The following is a 12,738-nucleotide window of genomic DNA, read 5'->3' on the forward strand; positions in this document are numbered from 1 at the left end:
GAGCTGCAGGCGGTGCCGCGAGGGACCTGCAGGCGGTGCCGCGAGGGAGCTGCAGGCGGTGCCGTGTGGGAGCTGCAATGGTGCCGTGTGGGAGCTGCAATGGTGCTGTGAGGGAGCTGCAGGCAGTGCCGCGAGGGAGCTGCAGTGGTGCTGCGAGGGAGCTGCAGGCGGTGCCGCAAGGGAACTGCAGTGATGCTGAGAGGGAGCTACAGGCAGTGCCGTGGGGGAGCTGCAGTGGTGCTGTGAGGGAGCTGCAGTGGTGCTGCGAGGGAGCTGCAGTGGTGCTGCGAGGGAGCTGCAGTGGTGCTGAGAGGGAGCTGCAGGCAGTGCCGTGAGGGAGCTGCAGGGGTGCTGCGAGGGAGCTGCAGTGGTGCTGCGAGGGAGTTGCAGTGATGCTGTGAAGCAGCTGCGATGGGGCTCTGAGAGTGATGCTGTGGAACTCAAGGCAACTACGATGGAGCTCTGAGGAAGCTACAAAAAGATGTTTAGAGTCTGGTTCAATTAAACACTGAGTGAGCAATGGTGGTGGTCTGGAGATGGTGATGTGGAATCTCAGGACTCTGAGGTCCGAGAGAGGAAGTAAATAAGAAAGGGCGGGATTTTACAGACTCACTCGTCCTGAAACCGTAAAATCCCACCCGAGGTCAACGGACCTTTTCGCGTTCCGCCCCTCGCCCGCTCCGATTCCCGTGCCGGGCGGAACGGGAAAATTCCGGCCAGAGAGTTTCGAGAAGAAAAACACACAGGAGCGGCAACAAAACAGGCAGGAAGTACCCAAAAAAAATCATCCCCAGTAAACTCTTTAATCTTGTCACTTATATAAAAATACAGACAGCCAAAATCAGGATTGGAGGTTGGTTCGCGTGCGAGGGAAATGCGAGAAGAGATGGTTTGTATTTGATTTGAACTTTTCACCTCAGAGCAACCCTAACTGCCTTCACCCAGAACAGGCTCGAGGGGCTGAATGGCCTGCCTCTGTTTCCAGCGAGAGATTACTGATCTGATACGGTAACTGTTCCCATCAAAGCGAGGTCCCAAAACCTCGTTGTTACTTTGTACCGTTGTTAAAAAAAAATCATAGAATCTCTTCAGGGCAGAAAGAGGCCATTCGGCCCATCGAGTCTGCACTGACTACAATCCCACCCAAGCCCTATCCCCGTTACCCCACATATTTACCCTGCTAATCCCCCTGACACTAAGGCGCTATTTAGTATGGCCAATCCACCCAGCCCGCACATGGATCTTGCATGTTTAGGTTAACCTTTGCAGCTCCGTGCTGCCTATTTTTCTCTCCACTCACTAGAACTACAAGTGTAAAGAGCGCAGCCAAGGGTCAGTATACTACCCTTGGGCGGTGCCAGCTGGTTGTTAACAGGTACCTTTCTGCCATAACCAAGTCCGGGGCTTCCTCACCAACCCCCCGGTAAAAATAACAGGGAGGAAAATAATATTCAGACGTGGCAGTGACTTTCCCAGGACTGGGTTTTGTTGGAGGTGAGTAGGTTACAGGTGGCCTGTAAAACACAAAGTATAAAATAAACTTGTGACAAATTCAACAGGTACAAAAATATCCCGGGGGCAGATTTCTGAGTTCCTTGTCAGCGAGGTGGCCTGTATATCCTGGAGGCCTCGGAAGGAGAGTCTGGGCTCTCCTCATTACGCAGATGGCCGGAATCATGGAGTCAGAGCAAGTCCTGGTTCTGTTATATTTGGATCAGAGCTGATTTGGATACTGGCTGCTCGCTGCGGTGGGGGGGGGGGGGGGGGGGTTGGGGGAGGTGGGGTCACTGTTTGAAGGTTCCTGTGATGTTTTGATTCAGTTGGGAAGGCCAGTTGGGTCTTTTCCCCAGCTAAACCCGGCAGTCTCCGCTGCTCGTACACGACCCGCAGCCCCCCCCGCCCTCCCCCCCAGGCCATGGCCTGAATTCCACCGCGGTCAGTTCTCAGCGAAGTGACCAGTGATGGCGTCGATCAGCTCCTGCTTCTTGCTGCCCCTCAGCCCGTACTGTTTACAGACCTCCTTGAGCACCGGCACGGTCAGCTTGCCCAGCGTCCCGCTCCGCAGGTACTGCCTGACCTCCTCCTTCCCCAGCGACACCTCCACGTTTGGCTTCTTCTCGGCTCCCCCGGCTGCGTCGCCTGATCACAGAGAACAGCAGTTCATTCTTCAGACAGTCACCGTGACAAATCTCCGAAGTACCGAAGACAAACAATGGCCCCACTCTTGAATATTCGGCTAATAAGAAACAGCACCGTGCAATTCCACTTCAGTTAATTATGGCTCGGGTCACTGTCTGTGCGGAGTCTGCACATTCTCCCCGTGTCTGCGTGGGTTTCCTCCGGGTGCTCCGGTTTCCACCCACAGTCCGAAAGATGTGCTGGTTAGGGTGCATTGGCCGTGCTAAGTTCTCCCTCAGTGTTACCCGAACAGGCGCCGGAGTGTGGCAACTAGGGGAATTTCACAGTAACTTCATTGCGGTGTCAATGTAAGTCTTACTTGCGACACTAATAAATAAACTTTACTTTTAAATTTACTTTACACCTGTTGATTGTTTATAATTTGGAATTACATTTGGAATATTGTGTGCAGTTCTGGTCACCTCACTATAAGAAGGATGTGGAAGCGCTGGAAAGAGTGCAGAGGAGATTTACCAGGATGCTGCCTGGTTTGGAGGGTAGGTCTTATGAGGAAAGGTTGAGGGAGCTCGGGCTGTTCTCTCTGGAGCGGAGGAGGCTGAAGGGAGACTTAATAGAGGTTTATAAAATGATGAAGGGGATAGATAGAGTGAACGTTCAAAGACTATTTCCTCGGGTGGATGGAGCTATTACAAGGGGGCATAACTATAGGGTTCATGGTGGGAGATATAGGAAGGATGTCCGAGGTAGGTTCTTTACTCAGAGAGTGGTTGGGGTGTGGAATGGACTGCCTGCAGTGATAGTAGAGTCGGACACTTTAGGAACATTTAAGCGGTTATTGGATAGGCACATGGAGCACACCAGGATGATAGGGAGTGGGATAGCTTGATCTTGGTTTCAGATAAAGCTCGGCACAACATCGTGGGCCGAAGGGCCTGTTCTGTGCTGTACTGTTCTATGTTCTATAAGGGACAGTAAAACAATAATCATTCTGGAGGAGCGGGCATCGCTGGCATTTATTGCCCTTCTTTAGTTGCCATGAATAGGGCAGTTTTGTGTGGGACTTGCCAAGTTAATTCAGAGAACGTTCAGCTGTCAGCCTCATTGGGACTGGAATCACCAGGAGGACAGGCTGGTAAAGACAGCAAGTTTAAAGTTTATTTATTCGTCACAAGTGGGCTTACATTAACACTGCAATGAAGTTACTGTGAAAATCCCCTAGTCACCACACTCTGGCGCCTGTTCGGGTAACACTGAGGGAGAATTTAGCACGGCCAATGCACCCTAACCAGCATGTCTTTCGGGATGGTGGGAGGAAACCGGAGCACCCGGAGGAAACCCACACAGACACGGGGAGAAACGTGCAAACTCTGCACAGACTGTGACCCAAGTCGGGAATCGAACCCGGGTCCCTGGCGCTGTGAGGCAGCAGTGCTAACCACTGTGCCGCCGTGCCACCCCCTTCCATAATAGACATGAGCTCGGTCGTTGGATTTTTCTGACAATCTGACAGGTTTTGGGGTCACTTTTACCGGGAGCTACTTTATATTGATCAAGTTTTAAAAAAACAAACACTAGCTTAGAATTCTCAGACAGTCATGGTGGGCATTTGAACCCACATTTTTCCTCTGGATTTGAATACCGCTGCAAAAACAGAGGCGTGCTGTCGAAGCTTTTCATCTTGCACTCATCAGGACAGACACAAGAATGCCAAATTTCAAAGGGAGTAACAATTTATACTCCACGAAAAAAAGGGTGCTGATTGGTCAGCATATCGATTTTGATTGGTTGAGGTATTGCCATGGTGGGTGCGCCAGGGAACTATTGACCCCCCCCTCCCCATGCTTCCATTTAATTAAAAAGGGCAGTGCCTGGACATGTTCCTTTTGCCTGTAGAGGACAGGTCCCTCCATATGAATACACGTAATTTCTAGCAGGCGTAAATGGGCCACATTACGAGCCCGACTGATAATCTTTAATTGCTGCTCTTTGAAATTTGATATTCTTGCATCTGTCCTGTATAATAAAACAGCTATTTGTTCCCTGGATTATCTACAGTCGTCCACCCCAGAACCTTGAGGCCGAAAGCAGTCAACAGAATTGTTTGGAAACTCTGAGGAGCAGGTTGGGTACCTGCCAGCCACCAGAACAAGGAGCTGAACTTCCACAGTTGTGTGATGTTAAATAAAGGTTGGAAGGTTGCTTTGCCAAAAATCAATGGGCAGGATCCCCATAAAATCTTTCCTCAGGAAATAACTAACAGGAAGGAACGATAAAGTGAATTCTGGAGGGCTGTGGCATACCTCACGGGCTGGTTTCTACAGAAGTGAATGCACCTTCAATATTCTTGCCACGTATAGGGGAATTCTTGGGCAGGAAGCACAAAGTTGAACTGAGTTCACAGGCATGAGGAATGATAAACTGCGGTGTTGAGTTAATAGTGCTTTGTTTAACTCTAAAATACAATAAAGTTTGTTTTTATTTGAAAAAGTTGAAATCTAGTGACGTAGTTCTGTCAGTTAATTATGGTCAGTTAATTCTCTATAAATGTTCCTAACAGGGTTGTAATAAATTACAGCGGCCACTACACTTCACTGACTGTAGTGTTTTACAATGTCCTGAGGAAAGGCACTAAAGAAACGCAATTCTTTGTTTCTTTTGGCGACCAGCTGGTTCAGTTCTGAGAGAATTGAGCAGAGATTTCCGTGTCCGTGTGGCTCACTTGTATCCCACGTGGAGCATTTACTGACACAACGTTTAATTTGCTCCCCTTGCCGCAGTACTCACTGAGCTTCCTCTTCTGTTGGCTCTTTGCACCTGGGTTATAGCCCGGGGGATAAACCAGCTCCAGGAACTCCTCTGCCAGCTGTCCGATTCTCCTGTCCATAACATCATTCTTTGGCACTGTGTGGGGAAAAGACGATTTCCCCTATTACGCTCCTCTATCAAAGTCATTTATTTGCACCTCTCCAGCTTCCTCTCCACCCCCCCCCCCCCAGCTTCTCCCCCCACGCTCCCTCCAGCCCCGCCCCCCGCCACGGCTCTCCCTCTCCAACCCCCCTTCTCCACCTCTCTACCTTTCCTCCTCCCCCCCAGCACCCCGTCTCCCCTCTGGCTCCCCCAGCTCCCCCTCTGCCCCCCAGCTCCCCCTCTCTGCCCCCCAGCTCCCCCTCTCTGCCCCCCAGCTCCCCCTCTCTGCCCCCCAGCTCCCCCTCTCTGCCCCCCAGCTCCCCCTCTCTGCCCCCCAGCTCCCCCTCTCTGCCCCCCAGCTCAGAATCACAGAATCCTCCAGTGCAGAAGAGGCCTTTCGGCCCATCAAATCTGCATTGATGCATGAAATGCCCTGACCTGCCCACCTAATCCCATTTACCAGCACTTGGCCCATAGCCTTGAATGTTATGACGTGCCAAGTGCTCATCCAGGTACTTTTTAAAGGATGTGAGGCATCCCGCCTCCACCACCCTTCCAGGCAGCGCATTCCAGACCCTCACCACCCTCTGGGTAAAAACCTTTTTCCTCAAATCCCCCCTAAACCTCCCACCCCTCACTTTTAACTTGTGTCCCCTCGTAACTGACCCTTCAACTCAGGGGAACAGCTGCTCCCGATCCATCCTGTCTCATAATCTTGAACACCTCAATCAAGTCGCCCCTCAGTCTTCTCCGCTCCAGAGAAAACAACGCAAGCCAATCCAACCTCTCTTCATAACTTAAATGTTCCATCCCAGGCAGCATCCTGGTGAATCTCCGCTGCACCCCCTCCAGTTCGTTCACATCCTTCCTATAATGTGGCGACCAGAACCGCACACAGTGCTCCAGCTGTGGCCTCACCAAAGTTCTATACAACTCCATCATGACCTCTCTGCTTTGTGATCTATACCTCGATTGATAAAGGCGAGTGTGCCATATGCCTTTTTCACCACCCTATTAACCTGCCTTTCCACCTTCAGAGATCTATGGACAAACACGCCAAGGTCCCTTTGTTCTTCGGAACTTCCCAGTGTCAGACCTTTCACAGTATACTTCCACCCTCTCCCCACCCCCACTCCCCATCTCCACCCCCCCCCTCCCCCCAGCTCCCCCTCTCCAACCCTAGGTCCCCCCCTCCCACCCCCCTCCCCCAGCTCCCCCTCTCTCCCCCCCCCAGCTCCCCCTCTCTCCCCCCCCAGCTCCCCCGCTTCTCCCCCCCAGCTCCCTCTCTTCACCCCCCCCAGCTCCCCCTCTCCCCTCCCAAGCACCCCCTCTCCCCCCTCCCCCCCAGCTCCCCCTCTCCCTCCCCCCCCCTCGCAGCTCCCCCTCTCCCCCCCAGCTCCCTCTCTCTCCTTCCCCAGCACCCCCTCTCTCTTCCCCAGCACCCCCTCTCTCTTCCCCAGCACCCCCTCTCTCTTCCCCAGCACCCCCTCTCTCTTCCCCAGCACCCCCTCTCTCTTCCCCAGCACCCCCCCTCTCTTCCCCAGCACCCCCTCTCTCTTCCCCCAGCACCCACTCTCTCTCTCTTCCCCAGCACCCCCTCTCTCTTCCCCAGCACCCCCTCTCTCTTCCCCAGCACCCCCTCTCTCTTCCCCAGCATCCCCTCTCTCTTCCCCCAGCACCCCCTCTCTCTCTTCCCCAGCACCCCCTCTCTCTCGCCCCCACTCCCCTCAGCTGCCCTTCTCCAACACGGTAAGAAGTTTAACAACACCAGGTTAAAGTCCAACAAGTTGATTTGGTAGCAAATGCCACTCGCTTTCGGAGCGCTGCCCCTTCGTCAGCTGGAGCTCAACACCCCCAGCTCCCCCTCCCCGCCAGCTCTCCCTTTCCCTGCCAGCTCCCCCTCTCCCCCCAGCTCCCCCTCTCTCCCCCCTATCTGCTCCTCCCCCCAGCTCTGCCCCCCCCTCCCCTGAGCTCTGCACCCCCCCCCACCCCACCCCCCCGAGCTCCCTCTTATTAACAGTGGAGGAATAATACAGCAGCTGGTCTTTTTCCTTCAGCAAGTTTATTCTACATACAGCTCAGTACAGATACAAGCTCCTCTGATTCCCCCACAGTATCTGTTCCTGCTGTGTCCATTTATACTCTTTCAGAGGTTGAGTCAATAACCATCGCCTGTCTTTAATAAGGCAATTACTGTAATTGCCACAGTATGCATTTGCTGATACACTGACTCTCCTCTCCGCATCCCCCAGCTCCCCCACCCTAACCCCCCCCCCACTTTGCCATATTTCTCCCCTCTTCATGCCCCCAGCAACCCCTCTCTGCCCCCCAGGGAGCATTACAACTGGATTCAACAATTACCCAATATTCATACCCGCCCCGGGGCCCTGAATCCAATGGGAAATATTCCCGATATACTGCTCTGTTACAGACTACGTGTGAAAGCTGGGCTTTTTTCGTCTTTACAATCACTATCTTATCATAATCACTATCATTCCTTATCATCATCAAGGACCCCACGCACCTCGGACATTCTCTCTTCCACCTTCTTCTGTCGGGAAAAAGTCTGAGGTCACGTACCAACCGACTCAAGAACAGCTTCTTCCCTGCTGCTGTCAGACTTTTGAACGGACCAACCTCGCATTAAGTTGATCTTTCTCGACACCCTAGCTATGACTGTAACACTACATTCTGCACTCTCTCCTTTCCTTCTCTATGAATGGTATGCTTTGTCTGTATAGTGTGCAAGAAACAATACTTTTCACTGTATGTTAATACATGTGACAATAATAAATCAAATCAAATCAAATTAATTCCTTTTGCTGCTGGGCAGTGGGTACGAGCTGTACAGCAGGATACTCACGTGTCAAATCTTCAACTTCTTCCGGTTCCTTCAAATCGAGGGCCAGTGCCTCCAGATTACGGAAATGCCGCTGAATAACCGGATTCTCAAAGCTCTCAGGCCTAATCCAGAGGGATAGAAATGGTCACCATTTTATTTTAAGGAGAATTTGCAGAAATTTCCTGTTCATCTGCACTGGGGAAATCATAGAAATCCTACAGTGCAGGAGGAGGCCATTCAGCCCATCGAGTCTGCACCGACAACAATCCCACCCCAGGTCCTATCCCCGTAACCCAATGTATTTACCCCGCTAGTCCCTCTAATCTACACATCTGGGTCACTGAGGGGCAATTTAGCACGGCCAATCCCGCACACCTTTCAGACTGTGGGAGGAACCCGGAGGAAACCCATGCAGACACGGGGAGAACGTGCAGACTCTCCGCACAGACAGTGATCCTCTAATGGCGCAGAAAGTATCGCTGGAACCTCTGACTGACCTGTATTTAAACCGGAGCTTCTGCACCACTGATTTCATCTTCTTGATCTGATCCTCGCTGGCCACTCGCTTCTCCGTAAAGCCGATCTTCCTGACATCGTCGGCGTAAGGCAAATAAATCAGGTGGAATCCTGATGGGAAAACGACGGAAAGGTTTTGTTTGTACCAGGAATCGGTGAGCATTTCACACGCCCACTCTGCCCGACTCAGGAGTTGCGTTTGATGGGATGACCTGGGATGAACATTCGCGTTTTTGCAGAAATCAGGTCAAAGCTACGACTAGTAAAGTTTTAAAGTTTAAAGTTTCAAAGTTTATTTTATTAGTGTCACAAGTAGGTTTACATTAACACTGCAATGAAGTTACTGTGAAAATCCCCGAGTCACCACACTCCTGTTCGGGTACACAGAGGGAGAATTTAGCACGGCCAACGCACCCTAACCAGCACGTCTTTCAGACTGTGGGAGGAAACCGGGGCACCCGGAGGAAACCCACGCAGACACGGGGAGAACGTGCAGACTCCGCACAGACAGTGACCCAAGCTGGGAATTGACCCAGGTCCCTGGGTGCGTGCGTGAGTGGTGATTGCAGCTCTGTGGGGTGTTTGGATTCTTCGCGTACTTCAATGCTTTTCAGACGTGACAGAAAACTGCGGTCCCCACATCCCTCGGAGGTGGATGTTAACGACCCTGTTTTGAAGAGCAGCAGGGGAGTTTTCCCTGGTGTCTCGGCCAGTATTCATCCCTCAATCAACATCGCTTAAAAAACTCTGCCTATCGTCAGGTTACTGTTCCCAGGGAGGAAACCACAAGTGAAGACCCACGTCTAAAATCACTGTACTGCCAATGTAATGCAGGGCTACAGCGATGGTAAATGATTCATTGAATGACACTGCATAGAAGCCATTCAGCCCATCATGGCTATACTGGCTCTTTGAAAGAGCTTATCCAATGCGTCTCAAGAGCCTTCTCTTTCCCCCAGCCCTGCAATCTTTTCCCCTTTATAGATTGGATCAATTTCCTCTCAGCAGTTATTATGTAATCTTCAATTTTCATCCACCCACTGTAACATGTATCCGCTATAACTCTGAACTATAGAAATCTGAAGTTAGTTCATCTGAGTCCAAGCCCAGGCTGTGGTGCTATCTTTCTCTTACGTTGATCTTTCCCTACACCCCGAGCTGTGACTGTAACACTACGTTCTGCACTCTCTCCTTTCCTTCTCTATGAACGGTATGTTTTGTCTGCATAGCGCGCAAGAAACAATACTTTTTACTGTATACTAATAAACATGACAATCATAAATCAAATCAAATATCTGGTTTCAGTTCCTCTCTGCATTGGAGCTGCACACAATCAGCCAGGCTCCACTGTGTGTATATATGTGTGTGTACGTGCGGTGCGCGCATACGTGCGGTGCATGCGTGTACGTGCGGTGCGCACATACGTGTGGTGTGCACATACGTGTGGTGTGCATGCGTACGTGTGGTGCGTGCGTACATGTGGTGCGTGCGTACGTGTGGTGCGTGTGTGTACGTGAGATGTGTGTAAATGTGTGCTATGTGTGTATGTGTGGTGTGTGTGTGCACATGTGGTGTGTGTATACACGTGGTATGTGGTGTGTGTGTGGGGAAGGTGAGTGGGGGTAGGATAGGCAACAGCTACGATGCCCTCCATAGACAAATAGTGTGTGAATAATTATCATATGTGGTCAGGCAGAAAAGGTGCCGGAGATTCAGTGGTACTGGTGTGACCATAACTCAGTCAGAAAGGAGAGACAAATCAAGTGTACTCACCCAGTCAGTGAGCGATCCGAGAGAGACAGTGTCACTGACCTGGAGGGATGGTCTGCACTTTCTGATCATCCAGCGCCTCCTCCTGTGGGACCAATGCCACAAATCGGGGTGGGGTGTTCCTCCGGGGAGTGTAGCGGCAAACAGCATACACGTCCTTCTCCAGGCACTTGGTGAGCAGTGCGCTGAATGAAGTGGTGCTTCCTGTTGGGAATGTGAAACATAAACACAGCTCAGAACAATAAGCACCTGGCACCAGGGCTGGCCCAAAGGCTGCTGGAAAGGACCAGGGGGGCTGACCTCTCTGAGCTGCTTAGCAAGTGGCAACGATAAAGTCAAATTGTTACTTCATCCCCTATAACACGATAGAATTCTTCATCGAGGTGGACAGTCAGGTAGTTGATTTTGAGACTAGGGTCCTGAATCTTAATAAAGGAAACTACGATGAATATGAGGCACAAGTTGGCTTTGACAGATTGGGAAATGTTATTTAAGGGGACGATGGTGGATCGGCAACGGCAAACATTCAAGGAATGATTATTTAATCCAGTCTGGCACAAAAATAAAACTGGAAAGGTGGCCAAACCAAGGCTTACAAGGGAAATTAGAGATAGTTAAAGGTCCAAGGGAGAGGCATACAAATGATCCAGAAAAACTGTAGACCTGAGGATTGGGACAGTTTATAATTCAGCAAAGGGACTAATTAATAAGGGGAAAATAGAGTACGAGAGTAAGCTTGCGGGGAACATAAACATTGACTGTAAAAGTTTCTATTAGGTGTGTGAGGTGAAAAAGATTGTTAACGACAAACTAGGTCCTTTACAGTCAGAAACAGGGGAATTTATAATGGGGAACAAAGAAATGGCTGACCAACTAAATACATACTCTGGTTCTGTCTTCACAAAGGAGGACACAAATAACGTACCAGAAAAGTTGGGGAACACAGGGTCTAGGGAGAGGGAGGAACTGAAGGAAATTAATATTAGTAGAGAAATGGTGTTGGGGAAATTGAGTTTGAAGGCTGATAAATCCCCAGGGCCCGATAATCTACACCCCGGAGTACTTAAGGAAATGGTCTGAGAAAAAGTGGGTATATTGGTATTCATCTTCCAAGGTTCTATAGCCTTTGGAACAGTTCCTATGGATTGGAGGGTAGCTAATGTAACCCCACTATTTAAAAAGGGAGGCAGAGAGAGAACAGGGAATTATAGACCAGTCAGCCTGACGTCGGTAGTGGGGGAGGATTTAATAGCAGAGCACTTGGTAAACAGCGGCTGGACAGGACAGAGTCAGATGGATTTACACGAGGGGAATCATGCTTGACAAATCTACTGGAATTCTTCAAGGATGTAACTAGTAGAGTTGATGAGGGGCAGCCAGTGGATGTGGTTTATTTGGACTTTCAGATAAGGTCCCACATAAGAGATCAGTGTGTAAAATTAAAGTGCATGGGATTGGGTAGTGTATTGAGATGGATAGAAAACTGGTTGGCAGGCAGGAAACAAAGAGTAGGAAATAAACAGGTCTTTTTCCAAATGGCAGGCAGTGATTAGTGGGGTACCGCAGGGATCAGTGCTGGGGCCCCAGCTATTCACTACATATAAATTAATGATTTAAATGAGAGAACTAAATGTAATATCTCCAAATCTGCAGATGACACAAAGCTGGGTGAGCTGTGAGGAAGATGGAGAGATGCTTCAGTGTGATGTGGACAAGTTGAGTGAGTGGGCAAATGAACAGCAGATGCAGTATAATTTGGAGAAATGTGAGATTATTCACTTTGGTAGCAAAAACGGAAGGCAGATTACTATCTGAAAGGCCATAAATTAGGAGAAAGGAATGTGAAATGAGACCTGGGTGTCCTCATGCACCAGTCGCTGAAGTTAAGCATTCAGGTGCAGCAGGCGGTGAAAAAGGCAAATGGAATGTTGGCCTTCATAGCGAGAGGATTTGAGTACGGGGCAGGGGTGTCTGGTTGCATATATATGGGGCCTTGGTGGGACCACACCTGGAATATTGCGTGCAGCTTTTGTCTCCTTATCTGAGGAAGGACGTTCTTGCTGTAGAGCGGAGGTTTACCAGGCTGATTCCTTGGATGGTGGGACTGACTCCCAAGGTGAGATTGAGTCGGTTAGGATTATATTCACCAGAGTTCAGAAGAATGAGGGTGGGGGGGGAATCTCATAGAAACCCGTGTCTGCGTGGGTTTCCTCCGGGTGCTCCGGTTTCCTCCCATAATCCGAAAGACGTGCATTGGCCATGCTAAATTCTCCCTCGGTGTACCTAAACAGGCGCCAGAGTGTGGCAACTCAGGGATTTTTTGGGGCGGCGGACAGAACCATGGATCACAATTTAAGAATACAGGCTAAATCATTTAGGACAGAGATGAGGAAAAATGTCTTCACCCAGAGGGTGGTGAATATGTGGAATTCGCTACCACAGAAAGTAATTGAGGCCAAAATATTGAATGTTTTCAAGATGCAGTTAGATATAGCACTTGGTTGGGGCAAAGAGGATAAAAAGATATGGGGGGGAAGATGGGAACAGAATATCGAAAAGGATGA

At 50.3% G+C, this 12,738-nt stretch overlaps 1 protein-coding gene across 1 annotated transcript in view; it reads right to left on the reverse strand.

Moving 5' to 3' along the window:
• Positions 1–782: 782 nt before the first annotated feature.
• Positions 783–12,738, reverse strand: part of LOC144486454 (X-ray repair cross-complementing protein 5-like) — a 52,296-nt gene continuing 40,340 nt past the window's right edge. Inside the window, exons 6-10 of the mRNA XM_078204484.1 lie at positions 10,217–10,378; positions 8,386–8,515; positions 7,910–8,010; positions 4,924–5,040; positions 783–2,139 (exon numbers count right to left, since the gene is read on the reverse strand). Coding sequence (XP_078060610.1) covers positions 1,937–2,139; positions 4,924–5,040; positions 7,910–8,010; positions 8,386–8,515; positions 10,217–10,378 — 713 coding nt within the window. The 3' untranslated portion in view covers positions 783–1,936. The remainder of the gene's footprint in view (positions 2,140–4,923; positions 5,041–7,909; positions 8,011–8,385; positions 8,516–10,216; positions 10,379–12,738) is intronic.

Source organism: Mustelus asterias, unplaced genomic scaffold (genome assembly GCF_964213995.1).
Source record: "Mustelus asterias unplaced genomic scaffold, sMusAst1.hap1.1 HAP1_SCAFFOLD_346, whole genome shotgun sequence".
NCBI classification, from domain to species: Eukaryota; Metazoa; Chordata; class Chondrichthyes; order Carcharhiniformes; family Triakidae; genus Mustelus; species Mustelus asterias.